General features: G+C 33.5%; 1 protein-coding gene across 4 annotated transcripts; it reads left to right on the plus strand.

Annotated features, from left to right (window-relative positions):
• Positions 1-2326: 2326 nt before the first annotated feature.
• LOC149172677 (uncharacterized) lies at positions 2327-17169 on the plus strand. Of its 4 annotated transcripts, none has more exons than XM_089427773.1 (6): positions 2327-2492; positions 2905-3092; positions 14931-15134; positions 15246-15441; positions 15623-15892; positions 15991-17169. In XM_089427773.1, exons 2-6 carry the CDS (start codon positions 2936-2938, stop codon positions 16877-16879), a joined length of 1716 nt encoding a protein of 571 aa, XP_089283899.1. In that variant the 5' UTR covers positions 2327-2492; positions 2905-2935; the 3' UTR covers positions 16880-17169. The 4 variants fall into 4 exon arrangements, with proteins under 4 accessions (XP_089283899.1, XP_089283900.1, XP_089283901.1 ...); XM_089427774.1 differs by lacking the exon at positions 2327-2492 and adding an exon at positions 2552-2822; XM_089427776.1 differs by lacking the exon at positions 2327-2492 and adding an exon at positions 14654-14699 and having other exon boundaries at positions 3006-3092; positions 14887-15134; positions 15991-17168.
• Positions 17170-18938: the final 1769 nt, after the last annotated feature.

Here is an 18938-nt window from a genome sequence, read left to right on the forward strand (position 1 = left end):
GAAGAATATATAGACTCTTACTATGAGATTGTCCTAGTAACTACCCAATTCTTGCCTTTCATGGGGTAGGTGTCTCTGGAAACTCAATACTAAATCCAGAATTGTGTGTTAGGTCGACTTCTCTTTTCTTTCCATTCAAAGGGAGGGAACAACTAGTTCTCCAACTAGAGCTTGATTTGTAACAGGTTCAACTGTCTCTACTCTTCTTTTCTTTGTTTCTCACTCATCTCCTTACAGTCGAACGACTTGACTTCTCTACCGTCTATTTTGCAGGTCATCATGGTGTTTCGTAAGTTTTCGTTGTTCTCCTTGGTTTCCGTTGTTCTGGCTAGTTGTTGTCCTCTTCTTGATGCATGTTATCAACTCCAATGGAATCTAACATGAGAGATCATATTCCAAACAAGAAGGAAACTTGGCTGGAATACTCATTTCATAGGGCAAACTCGACAGCAAGAGAATAAGACAAATAGAAAAAGGAGCAATGAAAACCAACTACGTGTCAAACTTGGATAGGTGCGAGGAGGACGAAAATTAAGCTCTTTGATTCATTGGAGTAATCATTGTTTGCACACCAGAATCCCATAGAGAAAAACGTCTTTCAGTGTAATCAATAACATATTTTTCTATGCACAAATATTTAGAAAAAGAATATAAAAAATTAACAATATTTTGAACTTTTTTACATATTAGCTTTTCACACATTTATTTTCAAATTTTTAAATATTGCCTTTTCTTTATATATATATATATATATATATATATTCCAATCCATATAATATTAATAACATATTTTTCTATTCACAAATATTTAGAAACATAATACCAAAATTTTTAAAATATTAACTCTTCATATATATGTGTGTATGAGTTATTTTGATAAAGGTGACATTTATTTGGTTAATTTTGACAAAAGTAAAATAATAAAAACTATGTATTAAAAAAAAATCTACATAGCATTATTTTATTAATTTCTTAACTTTTTATTAGGTGTTATTTTTTAGTTGAAATTTCCTCTAATTGATACTTTCATATTTTTGAAATCCAATTTGATTGTTGATAAATGTTAAAGGAGTTGTAATGTAATGATGTAATGTCTAACAATTAGAATGGTTCTTATTTTCTTCATTTAGACAAATATCATGATAAACATATAATTGAGAAAATTATGTCGGGGTTGTGTACATATGCTCAAATTTATGTTGATATAGACGTTAATAAGGGTCTTTTTTGACAAAATGTTTCTCAAATGGAATTTTTTTAAATGTATCCAAGTCTTGGATTATGGGAGTATAGCATTCAAATGTTAGATATGTCAACTTCCGTGACATCTGCGAGCTACATTGCATGCTTGAGCTCTTTGTCAAAGGATAAAAAGGGGGAAAAATCAAAGCTAAAGTGCTAGAATTATTCAAAGAAACCAATGTCAAATAATGACACTGATAAGAATGAGGTAAATATATTGATTGAGTATCACTCCTTCTTAATGTGATAGAGTAAAAGACATGGATAGGGTTATACATGAAGCCCTTTAAGTGGAATAAAGAAACTTTGCAAAGCTAATATTTTTATCTAGACAAAGAATTTGTTCCCTTTATGAAATCTTATCTCGGGCATTATGATTTATAGTTAGTTGTTGTGGCTCTTTTATGATAAAGGTATCAAAGTTGTTTTAAAATAATAATTATTTCTTTATAGTGATGACAATAAGCTAAAAGAAAAAACGAAGAAAAAAAAAATTAATAATTATTTTTTAAAAGAAAAAAATTATATATCCATTAATTATGTACTTTTAATTTGGTAAATATAATATACTTTTATATTTTAATACTTTAAACACATAAATAATTTATTAATTTTCATTTTCTAATAAAATAAAAATTGCAATTTTATTTTTTAAAAACAAAAGAAATATTCAAATATAATATTTGTATTTCTATTTTTTAATAATATTTTAAAATTTAAAAAATTATTAATTTCCATTCTTTAATAAAATAAAATTTATAGTTTTATTTTGTGAAAGAAAGAAAAAAAAAAAACCAAATATTATATTTATATATAAAACTAACATAAACTTTTTATATTTTGATATATTTAATAACAAAATTCAAATATATTTTAAATATTAAAATTCAATTCTTTACTTTCTATTATTTTACTTAATAAATTTACAAGATTCTAAAAATTGCTTTCCCAAGCCACTCATGAAGATTCTCAAGATTGCTTTTCTAAATCCACTCATATATTTTCTTCACATTCACACATCGTTCCTTCCTTCCCACACATCATACTTTCTTCTTACCCACACATCATTCCTTCCTCGTAATAATATACTATGCCTGTAAAGTTTCCTAAGATTCTTCAATACCCATACTTATACTAGCTTCTCTCTCACAGACAATTCCTTCATTAATATCACACACTAATGGTTTATATATTTTGTATTTTAGATTACCTGACCAGTCCACTTAGGAGGAGCGCATTAACAATAATGTGTACGTAAAATTCAACGCCATGACAATATATTTGGCTGCAGTAAATGGAATATTTTTTTTATTTGAATCTGTTAATTGGAATGGCTATTATGGTTGAAATCTCAGCTAGCATTATAGTGAAATCTAGGTTTGAAATCCCAGCTAACATTATAGATGACTTGGTGTCTTAGTATGAATGTGGTAGTATTGAAATCTCAGCTAGCATTATAGTCCAAATCTAGGTTTGAAATTTCTGCGAACTGGGCTTCACTTTACCTTCTGTTATTTTTTCTTGGCCATAAGTGAGTGGCCCTGTTTCCTTGGTGTTTCTGAGAGCGGCCTCTTTTCGTGGTAATTTCCTTGACGTTGCGTTCGAAATAATCGATCATTTCTGAAAGTAGTATTAATGTCTATTCATTTTGGTTTTCTGCAGGCTGCGCTCATCTCTGCCAGTTATTCCTTTAATGCACAGCCTTCCAGTAAATCTCCTGTTACTGTTCTTCACGTTTGGAGTACTTCTGGATACCAGAGCAGCTGCCCCTGCCATTGCGGGTTTGGGATCTTCACAAAATTGGGTTTTCAAATCCCCTGCCAAAGGAAGAAAGCTCCCACCGAGTAAAGGTAAGCAAATTTGCAATTAGTTTCTTTGGGGGTTTGAAGGGTTATATAAATTGCAAAAGGTTGTCTGGGTTCATTTTCTATGGATTGGGTTCTCTTCTCAGAAATTTCAGATTACCGATTTTCATGAAGTGCCACCTGAAATTTGAACATAAGCAATGAAACCTTGAATGCAATTGATGAAACATTCTGAAAAATGTCTGGTTGAGGTCTGTTCCTTTAGAACACTTATTATCAGACTTGCATCGGTGATTACATCTTGCACAGTAACACATTTTGTATTTGTGGGGTTGAGAGAAACTGTACTGATACTTTTATGTAAATTACTCATTTATCATTCACCGCCTTAACTTTAGTTTTTAAAATGTAGCTTTTACTGAAATCACTCATGAGTCTTTTTAAAATATAAAATATTCCTTCAGTTTTTTTGCATATAAACTAATAGCAATCTTGGTTGTAGAAGGAGCTTTTATCTTTGAAGATGACTTGGTTTCTTTCCAACCATATTCCCCAAACCACAATTAGAAAAAGGGCCTTATGGTGGGGTTTTGTCTGAGATGCAAACCATAAAGAAAGACATTCATCAATACTTTAAATATGATTTATTAATCATTTCAAAAAATATATATTTTTTAAAGGTAAAAGTAAGTTATAAAATGTTTGCCTTAGAGAGTTTGATATTTCTGTACTTTTGATAAATTTAAGATATAGTCTTAGTAAGATTATATGTTTGAAGATTATGTACACCTTAATAAATAAGGTTTTTTGCCGTGTAAAGGAAATGACCTCATATTTAAATTTGGTATTTAATTAAATTGTAACTTTGAAATTAAATTATTATTATTATTATTATTTACATGGACGAGGTATCTATGCATGCACTCAAAATGATGGAGTAGCTCTAAAAATGTTTCCACCTCCTTGCAACTCAAAGGGAAGATGGAGAGCCAAGTTAATGATTCTCCTTTGTAGTGGAAGGATGACAATAAATCATCCAAATTCATTCTATCTAGAGAGCAGCTCAATCCATTATTTGTATAGGTTGATGAGAGCCCCTACAATTATGGAAAATACAAGTACCCAATGTTTTAAAGCTAGGCTCATTTTTTTTAAATGACAATGCTTTAGCTATGGATGGATATCACTAGGTTAGAGCACAAAATACTTAGTTTGACTAGAACTTAATTGGTTAACATCTCAAACTCTTGTTCTTATCTTTATGTTTGTGGTTTTCTATGGGTTAACATGATTAGAATAGCTAGTTTTTAATGGAGTGAGGGTGATTAGACTTAGAATTGCGTTGTTCACAACCTAGAGTTGTGAAGGTATCCCATTACCTTATTCATCTTATTTGCAGTATCTTTGTGTACCCTCCCTAATTTAATCACTCATAAGGCAATTTTGTTTTCTCTATATAATCATTAACTTGGCTCTCCACCTTCCTAGCATTTAATGCTTACTCTAGTTTGTGGTGACATTTGTTTTTATTAATTTTGGCCTCTACCCTTTAATTTCTTAGAGTTTCCAAGTGCATAGTCCTTGCCTTACTCTTCTAATTGTAATTTATCTCTAACTCTTGCAATCACTTTTGGCCATAGTGGAGATCCCCTTACACTCCCACTATGGTTAACAGGTTGATTGTTCCCTCATTTGTCAGGTGGTCCCAAACCTCTCTTGTCTAGCGAAAACCATGCCAAAGACTTTGAATTTGAAAATAGAAAACCTGGACTTGTAAAAAAAACAACACAACTATTGGTCTGAAAGCACATGTCACAGTGGTATCGCATACTCAAACTCATCAATGCATACCACATATCCAAACATGTGATGTAAGTGAAACGAAGGACTTTCATAGTTGATTCTTAGCTAAAAACAAAGACAAGATGTTAAAAATGGATATAAGTTGTCAATAGAAGACATACAACAAACGCCCAAAAATCATGTAGAAGTAGAGTTCGAAGGATGGATCCTTGACCTAGGGTATTCTAGAACATGTAATAGAAAGGTATTTATGCTAGCATATTTATATTGGTTGAATAAATCCTTCATTGCTCAAATAATGGAGGAGAAATGTAGCCAACACCAAAATATTCTACACAAGATAAACGTGATGGAAAGAAAATTTGATACCCTACACAAAAATATCTTGAATGTTGAGATTATAATGCATATTCATTTAGAGAATCAGATTAAAAACAAAGAAGAAAATTATTAAGTTCTAATTCATAAAGGACCCTCATTGAAACCCAGTTTCATACATGAAGACAATGAAACCTAGATGGGTCAACAACGATGGCAAGTTCAAGGACATGAGTAATTGGAATAATTCCTTCTATTTTTGTGAGCTTCAAAGAAAAGAAGTTGGAGTCCCTTCAATGCCATGTTATATGGTTTTCTTCCTCTTGTTTTGAATAGCTTACAAAAGCATAGATATAATAAACTCGCACATTTTATGATTTATGGTTAGACCTGTGATGAGGGAAAGCCTCAAGTTTCTTTAACTTGTAATGGTCCCAGTTTATTTATAAGGTGGTAATTCCTATTTTTTTGGTAAGCTTGAAAGAAAAGTTGGAGTCCCTTCGATACCATGTTCTATGATTTTTTTCCCTCTTGTTTTGAATAGCTTACAAAAGCATAGATATAAACTCTCACATTTTATGATTTATTATTAGACTCGTGACAAGGCCCAGCCATGAGTTTCTTTAACTTGTAATTGTCATAGTTTATTTATAAGGTGGAAGGTCATTGATAAAATTAATGGTACTTATTTTTTTATGTTAATTTAATATAAAGAGTCATTAGCTTAAAAATATTATTATTATTTTAAAATGAATTATATTTTTATTAATATTTTTATATTATTTTATAGCATACATTTATCCCTGGATGGGGTGTTTCACATGCGAGAGGGTGGGGGTGAGGATTTTTCCATCCTACTTGGTCATCCGACCAAGGACGTGTTAGCACACCCCCTTAGCTATTCATTCAACCACATGAGCTTTAGCATGAGGAAAAACATAATTTTGTGGTCTGACACCATGCAACTAAAACACCACCATTGCCCTTCAAACCTCTATCAAATTTGCTTCACTTGGCAAACAAATTATTGCATGATTGCTTGATCTCCTCCCCTCGTGCGGCCGAGTAGACTTTGTTGCCACTAAGTATGTCATTCAATGCAATAGTCCACCTGACAAACAATCTTACTATCTAATCGCTTGATCTCCTCATCCGGCGTGATTGAGCAGACTTTGTCGCCACCAAGTATGCCATTTTATGTCACAGCCTTGGTAATTCATAGCTCCACTATCACTAGAAACCTTTGACAAAAGGATATTAGGCAAGATGGGGAAATTCCAAAAGGCTAATTCAAGTGCTTTGATGGTTTAGTCCTCCTCTAAACAAGGAAGCCTAGCTCTTGAGCAATAGATTATATTGGCTTGGTCCTCTGAGCCATGTTTGCAATGCTCCAACGCTCCTAGATTTCGAGGCAAAATTCACAGAAGGGAAAGATAGCTCATTAACAAGATTTACTCCATGAAGCTGGCATTTTCCCTCCTTAACTTCAACTGGAAACCTAACTCGCTCTGCAACAATATTTACTATATAGCAGTCTATCGAGCATCCCGGAACCAGCCAAAGCATTCTACATTAGTGAAAATGTATTACAACAGCCAGGTGGCTTTTCACTAGGGGAAGTCTACCATATTCTCCTCTTGGCTCTCTATTTCGTCCTCTTTCATTGGTTTTCTTGCCTTGACCTTCAGTCCTAGTAACAACATGGTCTCGTGTTCTTATCCGTCGATGGCTAATCCCCTGCACTTCCATGGAGACTTCTCCCTCTCATGGCCCTTGGCTCTTTGCAGAGCTCTTTCTTGTTGGTTCTTTCATTTGCTAGCACCCTCCCAGCCAATTTTCCTCTTGTTTGACGACTAACTTTTGTTTGGATCATGGACCTAGGTTTGCTTTATTGTTACTGCCTTTACACCTATCAATCTTTGTCTCTTCCTTGACACATAAGTAGTGTTCCTTGGCCTTTCTCTCCTCCCTATGTAGTCGACATGCTAGGCCAGTGAGCCTGTGTCCACATGAGCGCAACATACTATCAAGAATGGGCTAGTTGAAGTAGCACACGAACTCATCATAGGGTGGAGGAAGCATCAACTCACTTTCAAGAACTTACCCCTGTCTCCTATTAAAGAAGAAATCACACATGCTAAACAGAACAAAACCAACCTGAGGCACCTTCTCTCGAACATGGAGGTAATGATATACTTGGTTGATTGGGTGCTTGATATAGGGCACACACGTGATCATTTCAATCAGTATATGCACATGATGGACTTGTACTGGCACATGAAATTCCTATTCAACAAGGTTCTCCTTGATTGACATGCGAAGGGAGACGACCTTCACCTCTCCATGGAACATTTGCATTGACAGATGACGAACTTGAATCAATGATTGATGTGCATAGAGAAGCACCTTGACATCCTTTCTACTACTAGCTACTCATCGGGAAGCAACAAGGAACCAATCCAAGTTGCAACAACAGATTCAAACCCCTCTTCCTAGTCTCCTCACTCTTGTTATGTCTTTGGTTTTGCAATTCCTTGTTTACTTGTCTTTCTTTTATGGCCCTGAGGGCCCGCATATTAGCATATGTATGGTATATTTTGAATTTTTGGCCAATTTTTTGTCTATTGCCTCTCTTATGCATGTACATTTTTGGATATGATTAGGTTTTCATAGTGACCAGCCAATATAAACCCCAATGCAATTTATTGTTTAGAAGGCAATACAAATATTTATTCCATAAAAAAGTATTATACATTTAAACATTTATTTGAATTCTAATAATTTATAAATTATAGGCATTATAATAAAATATTTTTGCTAAAAAGTTATCTATTGTAAAAATAGTTTTATATTTTCAAGTGTAAAATATTCTTATATTTTATATGGAGAATATACATGTTTTAATCCTCTAGGAACTATTTCTCAAAAACAAAACTTAAAGCCATTACATCAAAGCTTATTCTCAACAACAAGACTCAAACCCATTACATCAAAAATTATCATGTAATAACATGTCACTTGTGAAAATAAACTTAGATAAAAAAATCTCAATCATTCCTCCCTCTACCTAAAATATAATATATATATATATATATATATAATTTTTTATAGTAAAAATCATTAAAATTATCAATTTTAACATTTGTAAATTGAAATAGAGATTCATTTAATACCCACAACTTTATCATTTTACAATGACACTTCGAAGGAAGTAGAACCCTCATCTTTTATCTTTAATCATTATCTTTTAACTTTATTCAAAATTTCAAATACGATTCTAACTCTGCCTTTGCTCAATCACATATATATAATAGAGATCCGATAAATTTTATACTAGTAAGTAACCTTTTCAAATATCATAAATTATACATATGTTTTAATAAAAAATCATTTTTTGCATTTACGATTTTAAATAAATAATAGCATTCTTCATCACATTACAATGATTTAAGAACTAACTTTTACTATTATATTTTATATCATATAGTCTGTTTTACTCGATCAATATCAATTTCATTATACAAAGGGATATAAACGTGGGACAAATTAGATTAATCCTTTTTCTATGTTGTTTACCAAACATTTTAAAAAGAATTATTACTCAACCATTATTTAATCGTATTTTAATATTTATATTATTATTTAATCACATTTTAATAATATTTTTAATATAATTATTAATTAATAAATATTTAATTATATGTTATTTAATCAAATTTTAATAATATTTTTAATATAATTATTAATTAATAAATATTTAATTATAAATTAAAATCTAAGTAAATTTTGAAATTAAAGTTTTATGTTTTTATTTATTATAATATATATATATATATATATATATATTTACCTTAAGTTTGGATTTATCAAGAGAAGATAAATCCAATCTTTTAAAGTGTAAACTTTTTATTTTTTTACAGTAAAAAATATAATTAAAAAATGTTTACATCTAGAGAGTTTTGTTTTATTTTTGCATTTAATAGATTCAAATTTAAAATAGATTTACGTTGGCTCTCGTTATATATGCACCATTAGTCAACTCCTTGCTAAGCATGAAAATAATTCCGCATCTCTTTAATTTTGACAATTACTCCAAAAAAAATGTGTTAAATCTTAAGGATAAGAAATCTTTTTATCTACACACACATATCTTTGATATTGAAAAGCACATACAAACACACATATATATACACATACATGATATTGAAACATTTTATTTATTGGATATATTTAATATACACACCTCTAGCATACTTAGCAGTAACAAATAATTAAAATTTTCAATGAAGAAACTACACATCTCACTCATTCTAAAAAGTCAAAAGTACTTATAGAAAAAATATCAATTACTTTATCTCTCTCTATATAAAGTTGATGTAAGATTATATCATTTGAAGTAGATATTGAACTAATCACACATGTGCTCATAGTAGAAAGTAAAAAGCACTTATGGAACAAATTGATTTTTTTTAACTATCATTTACTTTATCTCTCGTTATATATGAAATTCATGTAAAACAATGTTGCCTAAGGTGGACATTGAAGATTTTATTTCTAGTGGACATTGAATTCTTTTATTTTGGTGAAGATTCCATTGTAATCTTCTTCTTTTTTTTAAATAGGTATTATTTTATTTCTTTTAATGTAATATTACTATACAACATCTTTCTCTCTCATACTCAATTGTATTCACATTTTTTTAAGTAATATTTTTTTGTGAGTTAATTTTTATATTATCTTCGAAATTAAAGTGGCCTGGATCCACCTCAAAGGAAACCATATATGTTGGTTGATAATAAGAGAGACAAAGTATCAACATAAAGAAACGACAAACAACCACAACGGTGCCATATCAAAACATGATTATAAGATAAAACAAAAAAACTACAAAACAACACACTCCCGAATCTAAAGATTTCATAAGAGCAGGGTCCCTTGCACTTATACCAGTTGGCACAAAGGGATTGAGCTCACATTGGAGGTGACTCTCCAAGTGAGCCAAGCAAACATCTAATCTCTCTAGACAATACCATTGATAATGCTGCACCATTTGTATCTCGTTCAGGGATGAAATGATATCATTCCTATCTTCATGTTTCTCCTTCATAACTCAACTTAGTTAAGATTTTTCAGCTACTAGTGTAGGGTGATAGAATGTAGGCATTGGTTCCTTCTTCCCATGGAATGACTAGGGTCAGGGAGAAAATTTGACACCTCCTCGATAACTTTTGAAGCTAAATAGCCCTAGTGATCACTAATGGCATAGGTCTCCTATTGATGAATCTCCTCCCAAAATGCTAGGAGAATTCGATAAGTGATAAATGGCAACCACCTCCTAGGCCTGGGTCTGAGCACGCGGTTGACCTTGTTGGCTACTCCCACTAGCCCCTCTATGACTATGCATCCTCTAACGAGGCATTGAGGTCAAATAAAAAGGATACCAGGCCTAAAACCAAGGCCTTACTCGACTCCTCCAAAGAGTGAAAAATCTAACCAAGTCCCCCCTGACTATGAACCAGTGACAGTAGAGACAACAGAATCCCACGAGCCACCCCGAAGAAACAACAAACCAATATAGAATTGACCCACATAAACGATGCCTTGCATGAACTCCAAAGAACCATGCAACCATAGGTTGAAATGTGCAGGACAGGGTCAGACCAAAGAGCATGACACCATCCGTATTAAGCCATAAAATCCACAAAAGGAGAAGGAAAGGACCAAAAATTGAAGATATCACAAGAACCACCAAAGACCCAAAGACCATGAGATCCAAAAGAGAGGGAGACTTCGAGTGTACTGTAGTAGGACTACTAGAAAGGAACCACCCACAAATATAAAAAGGAAGATAAAATTCATAGAGTAGGAGGGAAACCACTACCCAAAAACTGCTACTTAGGATTGTCGAGGTTGATAGAATCCTTAACCTTGGTCGCTAATCGATGGTGTCAATAAACTCTACTTTAAGATTTTGTAGACTCCATAGAATTTTGACTCTCAGAGTTGTGACAACTTCAATATCTAGTATTGAGTTGTCAACCACTCCCCTGAATGGACAATCTGAGCGCCCAAAATTTGAAAGCAGAAGAATTTGTATGTTGTCATGGGTCACAAATACTATCGTACCATAGGCATGTAACCCTCGCATTAAGAAAAACCAAACATTACTCCATGACTTAGCCAAGTTGTCCTCGGCTTCAAAATCCATTGTGTTGAGTAGATGAAAATATAATCCCTGTAGCGACGGGGGTGGAATCCAAATGAGACATGAATACCATAATATATGCAATAAGAAATCAAGTCGAGGGCCCTACAAAGAATGAACCATCACCCCAAAGGAAACAAAGCCTCGCATGCTTCGTGCATTGGAGGGGTTGGCCATGCAAACCCCTCTTAATGCAGTGGGAGGTGGTGGGGTGGCAAGCACCCTTCTCAACCTATGTTAACACTTGTTCTCATGCCAAATATTTTTGAAGTAATATGAAATGATATATAAAATCATTTTTATTTTTTCAAATAGGAAAAATGGGATTTCTCACGTCTCAATATATATATTTTTTCAGCCAAAATCTTTTCATTAATTCATAAAAAAGGTACAACATAAGGACATAAAGCCCACTGCTCTCTTGACTTCACTCTAACTGGATTTGTTAGCCACGAGAGTGGTACAAAAATTGAGTAGGAAGTGTCATTTTTTACATATCTCGAGAGACAAAAAAGGCAGATTACCTAAAACATGTGAAGAACTATAAAACAACCAACAAACAACATAATTCAAAGGTGAACATCTAGTGCTTGAGAAGCATCTGGGGCCGCAACAGGGCCATGATCCTTGTGAGCTTGAAATTCAATGTAAGTTAGGCACGCCTTCATCTCTTCCAATTGTTCACTATCTCGACACTGGCTCTGACACAGATACCAAATGGTCCAACATGTCCCACTGATTATACTAAATCTCATTGAGAAATGCAATCGCCCCATTCTTATCATCATAATGTTGTAGCCAAAGGTCTTCTACAACAGTCGAGATGTTGCGCACCTGCTCAACAATAGAGTCTAGTGTGGGTGGTTACTCCACTCGACTTGACGACTAGGCCTAAATCTGGGCCACTTCCCCCACCATATCCACACCACCAGTCACGTTTGCATTCGCCACTCCTGCCCACTTGTGTGGTTGGCCTCGAGGTCTTGCTCCATGCCAGGCTCGACTTCATTAGTGCAACATGGACACTGTATCTCCAAGACACTAGGAAAGGACCTTAAAATTACAGGGAAGCAACCCACTTCCCTAGGGCCCACTGCTCCACACCTCCAAATAAGACTAAGCCACACTATGGTTCCAATGTTTCCTGACACATCCAAAGTACCAAGATTGACACAGGCCCTTACATAGAGTCCAATTAACACCAGTGTCGAGAAAGGGATTCTCTGTGAAATCACTAAGACAAAAATTCCCTTCAATTGTGTTCCTCGAATAACCCAATTCAAAGCTTCACAACAGAAACTCATATTCCTAGTACAAAAACTAAACTGAGCATACCAAACACGTTCCAACCCCAGGACCAAAATGATCATTGAAACTAATAGGAGGTACCAAAATTACCACTACAACACCAAGGGTTCGAAAGTCTCTCCAAGAGTTGATCTTTGTAGAATGAAGTTGCGCAATAGGAGCTCCCACCCATGATTCAGGAGGTTATTTCAAGCATCCAAGAACCCCCTCCCCTGGATAAATATGCTATCCATAATCACTCAACCAAGCACAAAGCCGGGATAAATATGCTATCCATAATTACCAACCAAGACAAAGCTTCCAAAACCAACAAGCATGCATAGGTGTCCCTGTGGATACTCAACATTCGTAAAGCCTCCCTCCCTATTGCCCATACCAAGAGACCAAAAATGTATGCAATTGTAGATCATCCAAGGCTTTAAATAGGTTTTCACCTTCTCGATAGTTCAACCATTTCGATGCCACCTGTCATGGCTACCTCGCCACTTCGAAGCATGTGTCATTCCCCATTAATCCACCCAACGTGAACCATATGATGTCCCCTTTGTTCATCCAACCCCAAGAGGGTCACGTCCCAATAAATTTTAATATTATTAATTTTTCTATTTTTTATTTTTCAAATAATATTTGAAATGGTATATAAAATAGTCAAAAGATCTTTAACTTAAGTGGTTTTGTGAACAATTGGTTTGTCTAGTTGTGGGTTCAAGTCTTGGGAGGTTATGTGTTTTTTATGAAATAGTTGTATTTGGTGTAATATTGACGGTCAATCTTTCCGATTTAACGATTCTCCTTTGCATTTATGAATTAGTTATATTTGGTGTAATAGTGTGGGCAGGGGAATCTTGATGTTTAAAAACATTGGTGAATCTCACTAGTCCCTAATATGCAAACTATAAAATGTTTATTGGTGTAACTAGTAAAATGATTCAAATTTATAATGATTTTATATATAGTCAAATAATTTTATGTTGTAAAATTTGGACAAATCATTTTTATAAAAAGTGGAAATTGTAGAATTTTTTTTGGAAAAATCATAGAAAATTAGCCCACCTGGGAATATTAACCTCTAAAATTTCCATAAATGATGGTCAATCTTTCCAAATTACAGATTCCTCAAAAACTCTTATCATATATATAATTAGAAATATAAATTTATTATAATACAAATTTAAATATTCTATAATATATTGAAAATTTAACAATCACAACAAAAGTTGTCCACATTGATTTAAAAATTAATTATTTTTTGTTGCCCACATTGATTTAAAAATTAATTATTGAAAAACTAACTGTAATATTTTTTTTTAATTGTTTAAATTTTATAACAAATTATTTTAATTCCAATTAATTATTAAAAAACTAATAACTTTAATATTTTTTTAATAATTTAAAATGTATAACAAATTACTTTAATTTATAAAAAAAATAATTTCTAAACGAACTGGTACCATTAAAGTTTATGAAAAACTACTCTATTTTTAAATAGATAACTTTAAAATATCAGGAGAGATGTAGAGGAGAGAGCCATCTTTTATATAAAATGTTTACATAAAAAATAAATTCACGCTACAACATTTTCAATATGATTCACTTTGTACATCCTGGATTACTTATTCCTTTAATTAAAATAATTGATTAGCACATTTATAAGGCTTTCACACATTTATTATACCTTCCGCTTTTGATGAATTAGCAATCACCCTAAGGATGTGTGATCCCTTGGGGATTGAGGAGCCTTCTTAATTTTCGATGGAACAACACGCTGATAATATAGACTATGTGTAGCATGCAGCTCTTATGGGTTTGAATGTTCATTGATGGGTTAATGGATATAGTGACAAATAATATTGGAGTTTGCTCCATGCGTTTTTGAGTTTTTTGGCTAGATTGTCTCTGTTAAATGATAGAATTCGCAGAAGAGAAATGATATGACTGATCATTTTATTTCCTCTCTGTGGTTGGAGAGAAGACGTGTAGCAAGAGACAACATCATTCTTCACATCCATTGTTAGCAAGTGAGATAAGTTCGTTAGTTGTTAAAAAATGTTGCAGTTTGTTAATTAATTGCAAAAACATAGTTACCGGTTGAAAGAATGTTGCAGTTTGTTAATTGATTGCAAAAACATAGTTGCAGGTTGACATACATTTCCGCACGATTTTCCAAATGATTTATTTCTGGCAATAATTGACTTTGGATGGCAGGGGATTAATTCAGAAACACTTTGTGGAACCTCTCCTGTATTCAGATATGGAATATCATGTGCATGATCGACAAATGAACAGATCGAGCTATCTACCGGGACATCCTTTTTTGGAGAAACATATCAAGCATTACTCCAACTTCCATCAGATATTGTTAGTTGGAGAAGGGGACTTTTCTTTTTCTTTATCTCTGGCTAATGCATTTGGGTCTGCAGAAAACATGGTTGCCACCTCTCTTAACAGTAGAGGTCTCAAACGTTTCCTCCAATTTTTCTCTGTGTTTTCTTGTTGTGTTTATGATTGCTATTGTATACGTTTTGTGTTATGATTTCGTTTCTATATTTATGCCCTTGATGCAGAGAAGCTGCAACAGTTTTATAATTCAGCCCAGACTCTCTCAAAGTTGGCAAGGCTTGGAGCACTGGTATTGCATGGCGTTGATGTAACCACAATGGAGGAGCACCATACCATAAGGAAGATGAAGTTCCATAGAATTGTCTACAACTTCCCTCATGCAGGATTTTGTGGACAGGAATGCCATTCAACAGTTATCAAGTAAGTTTCTTTTAGACTTTATATAATTTCCTGCTCCAACAACATTTATGAAAGTGATATAATGATTAATCCTTTTGTTAAATCAAGGTATTTATTTTGTAAGTGGAGATTAGAGCATCTGATCACAAATGGATGAAAAAATATTATAGTTGGTCAATTTTTTTTTATTTTTTACTTTCAGCCAGCACCGCCACTTGTTGAAGATGTTTTTCAAGAATGCAAAGACTATGGTAAGCGAAATTGGAGAAATTCATGTTACTCACAAAGAAAGAGACCCATACAATAAGTGGGAGTTAGTGAAACAAGCAGAAGAATGTGGCTTACTTTTGAAAGAGTCGGTTAACTTTAGAATTGAAGACTATCCTGGCTACGTTAATAGAAGGGGAGCTCCACCCAAAGCTGGTGAAACATTCTTCTTGGGAGAGTGTCGAACTTATAAGTTTGTCCTATGGTAAAAGCATTCTGGAACAAGCTTTTTGTATAAGACATCTTCCTTTGTAGGATAGCATTGTTACATACTTTTTCTTATTTGAAATTTCCATTTTGCAGTCCAGACATCCTTTACAAGCGCGAAATAATGGCCATACAAGCAGTATTGCCAAACATTTCTTACGAAATCTCTGCAGAAAACTTTCACATAGCTATTTTGGAACCGGAACTTCGAAGGCAAGTAACATGCCCTCGAATATCAGGTGAAATGGCAAAGGCAAATGCAGAGACTTCAGTTAACTACTCTAAGATGCTTGCAGACAAAGAATTTGCAAGGCAAAGGATTGCCACCCTCCATCAAATTGCACAAGCTTGGAGAGTAAAAGCAACAATTGCTGAGCAATTAGATGCAGCTTTAGAGTTGAAAGAAGATGCATTTAAGAGAAAAGAGAGAATCCCTGAGGAGGCTATTTTGGAACTTCAATCTGAAAGACAAGCCAGGAAAAACGCTGAAACAGACAAAGCCCGTTTTAAGGCATGTTTAAACCGCGTGCAGTTAGTTTTAGTTGAGGAACTCAACGAAAAAGATGAATTAAAGAGGCAGAGGGATGCGGCCCTTTTGAAAGAAGATGCAATTCTGAGAAAAGAGGCACGCCTTAAGGAAACTATTTTGGAGCTTGAATATGAAAGGCGAGCAAGGGACGAAGCTGAAACAGAAAAAGCAGAATTAAAGGCATCGTTAAACCACTTGAAGATGATTTTAATCGTGGAACTCAACAAAAATGATGAATTAACAAAGCAAAGGGATGAGGCCCTCCGTGAAAGGGAAGAAGCTGGGAGACTAGAAAAAAACACTGCCATACAGATGCAGAAAGGAATGATGCCCTCATTTGTGTCTTCTGCTGTGGCTTTTGCATTATTTCTATTTCATAAATGTAGAAATAAAATTAAAGGAGCCTCCAAGGATGAGCAATACTGTAGCAATGACGATTATATGCTTATAGTATAACCTGCTTTCCATTCGTGTGTATATTATTGTGGAGCTAGTGTGCTTTTTTAGCATTTATATGTTGCTCTATAATGACAAACTCTAGCCAAAGAGCTACTACAGTGAGTTATTTGTCGGACAAGTATGCTCTATGTAGCTTGGCCTCAAGGCTCATTCCTTGGGATGACTAATTCTTGTTTTGATTTTAATTATATTAAAAGATGTAATTGCTACTGTATTGTTCAATGGGAGGGAGGTAGAAATAGTCTCTATGTGAATAGCATTGTGTGTTTGTCTTAAAACAAAGTTTGATGTACTTATCTGTTACCATTATTTTGTTAAATAAAATATATAAACAAAATGTTGATGTGTAGACATGCTTATTTTCCGATTTTTATACATGGTATTAGAGTGGATAAAATCATGATGATCTCCCCATTTTTCTACATGGTATTTGAGCTGGTACAACAGTCAACCTTGATGCTGTCACAGTAGTAACTCTGATCATGCAAATTCTACATTGTAATTCTAGCATAAATAAATGGATTGTTTTTATAAATGATTTCTATGATGGGTTCGTGATAGTTTGTTTAACCATAGAGGCTATGAGATCATGTGCATGGTGGCTTGCTGAATTTGTGATAATGCTAATATTAAGATTTAATTTTGTTTTTTTTTTTTCTAATTAAAGAAATTGTATTTGAAACAATTCTAATCATAAATAATTTTGTTTGGGATTGAATCATATTATCTGTAGAGACTAAACCTCCTCACCTAATCGTTGGAATACATCGTCGAAAATCGTGTAATTGGTGTTACAAAGATGGCCTGCTGAGATACAAAACTGAATGCCCATCTGCAAAAAGTGCAGATTGTTATATTGACCAGACAAGGATGACGGTAATCTGCTATTAGTGTTGGTGATGATTGAGATCTAGTGACATTAAACTACCTGTGATGATCTTGGTTGAGTTGTCGCCCGGTGCCTATTACATGAATGGAGTTGTACGTGGTAGTCGTAATTGAGTAGAGATACATTGAGATATCGTTGATGGGAGCATGTTCCATTGTGTTTTATATGTTCAATGGTTGTGTGAGGAAAACACATGGGAAATCCTTAATATGACATAGATGTTATTGGTGTCACAGAGTTGAATTGATGTGACATTGAACTCATGAAGAATGTATGGTAGGAGGAAGGAAATGTGTTTTCTAATATGTCACTATAAAGCATAGTTACCGAATACTCCCGAATCTCCCCAAAAAAAACGGAAATTCGTGAGTTCGATTCTTATTTCGAATACTTAGATAAGAATTCGATCCCGTTTATAGTCGCTGCCTGCTGTGAGGGTGTGCATTCCTAATCAGGCTCTTATTATTGCTGAGCCTATTTTTTTGCACATTCATATTATTTATTATCTGTTATTTGTAAGTTCGTGGGGTAATACTTAATCTGGGACTTAAAGGTGCATCTAAAATTTAGTTAATCTAATCTTTTTAATTAGATAAACAAATAAAATCATAGTTTTTTTAAATCAGATAAACAAACAAAAAGTCATAGTTTACCTGAGATCTATTAATTTGCATGTCTAGAATGGTAAATACAATTACTTCTAAACACAAAATATCTGTTAATGGAGGCAAGATAGTAGGTAAAATGAAAACTCATGTAAAATGAAAACTAATAGTGAGAAAATTTTCCTAGATTTTAAAATTTACACAAAATAGATGGGAGTTGTCTATAATGCGATCTTTTGGAGATTCCGGTGACGGAATCCGGGGGAAGAAATTGAGGTTAAATCTTGATTTGTTGCAGTTAAAATGGTTTTTTAATTGCATATTTGGATTCAGCACCCTGAAAAACCCCTGGGACACATTGATTGTGCAGAAACTAGCTATCAAACTTGTGATTCCAATAAATTGCTGCCGGATTTTGACCGGAAAAACCCATCGGAAAGGCTTCCAAAAAGTCTCATTATAGGTCAATGTTAATAGAGACAGAATAGCTGGTAAAATGGGAAATTTTCCCAAATTTCAAAATTTTAGTGTTTCTTTTAATAGTTTAAAAAACTGAGCTAAC

The sequence above is a fragment of the Pinus tabuliformis genome, chromosome 4_2 (genome assembly GCF_031772625.1).
Source record: "Pinus tabuliformis cultivar Carrire ecotype Pingquan chromosome 4_2, CPIR1, whole genome shotgun sequence".
NCBI lineage: Eukaryota > Viridiplantae > Streptophyta > Pinopsida > Pinales > Pinaceae > Pinus > Pinus tabuliformis.

Coding starts and splice junctions, on each gene's coding strand:
- LOC149172677 (XM_089427773.1), top strand. CDS start 2,936: ATGCACAGCCTTCCAGTAAATCTCCTGTTACTGTTCTTCACGTTTGGA. Junction 15,442..15,622: donor TGCCATTCAACAGTTATCAA/GTAAGTTTCTTT, acceptor TTTTACTTTCAG/CCAGCACCGCCACTTGTTGA. Junction 15,893..15,990: donor ACTTATAAGTTTGTCCTATG/GTAAAAGCATTC, acceptor TCCATTTTGCAG/TCCAGACATCCTTTACAAGC.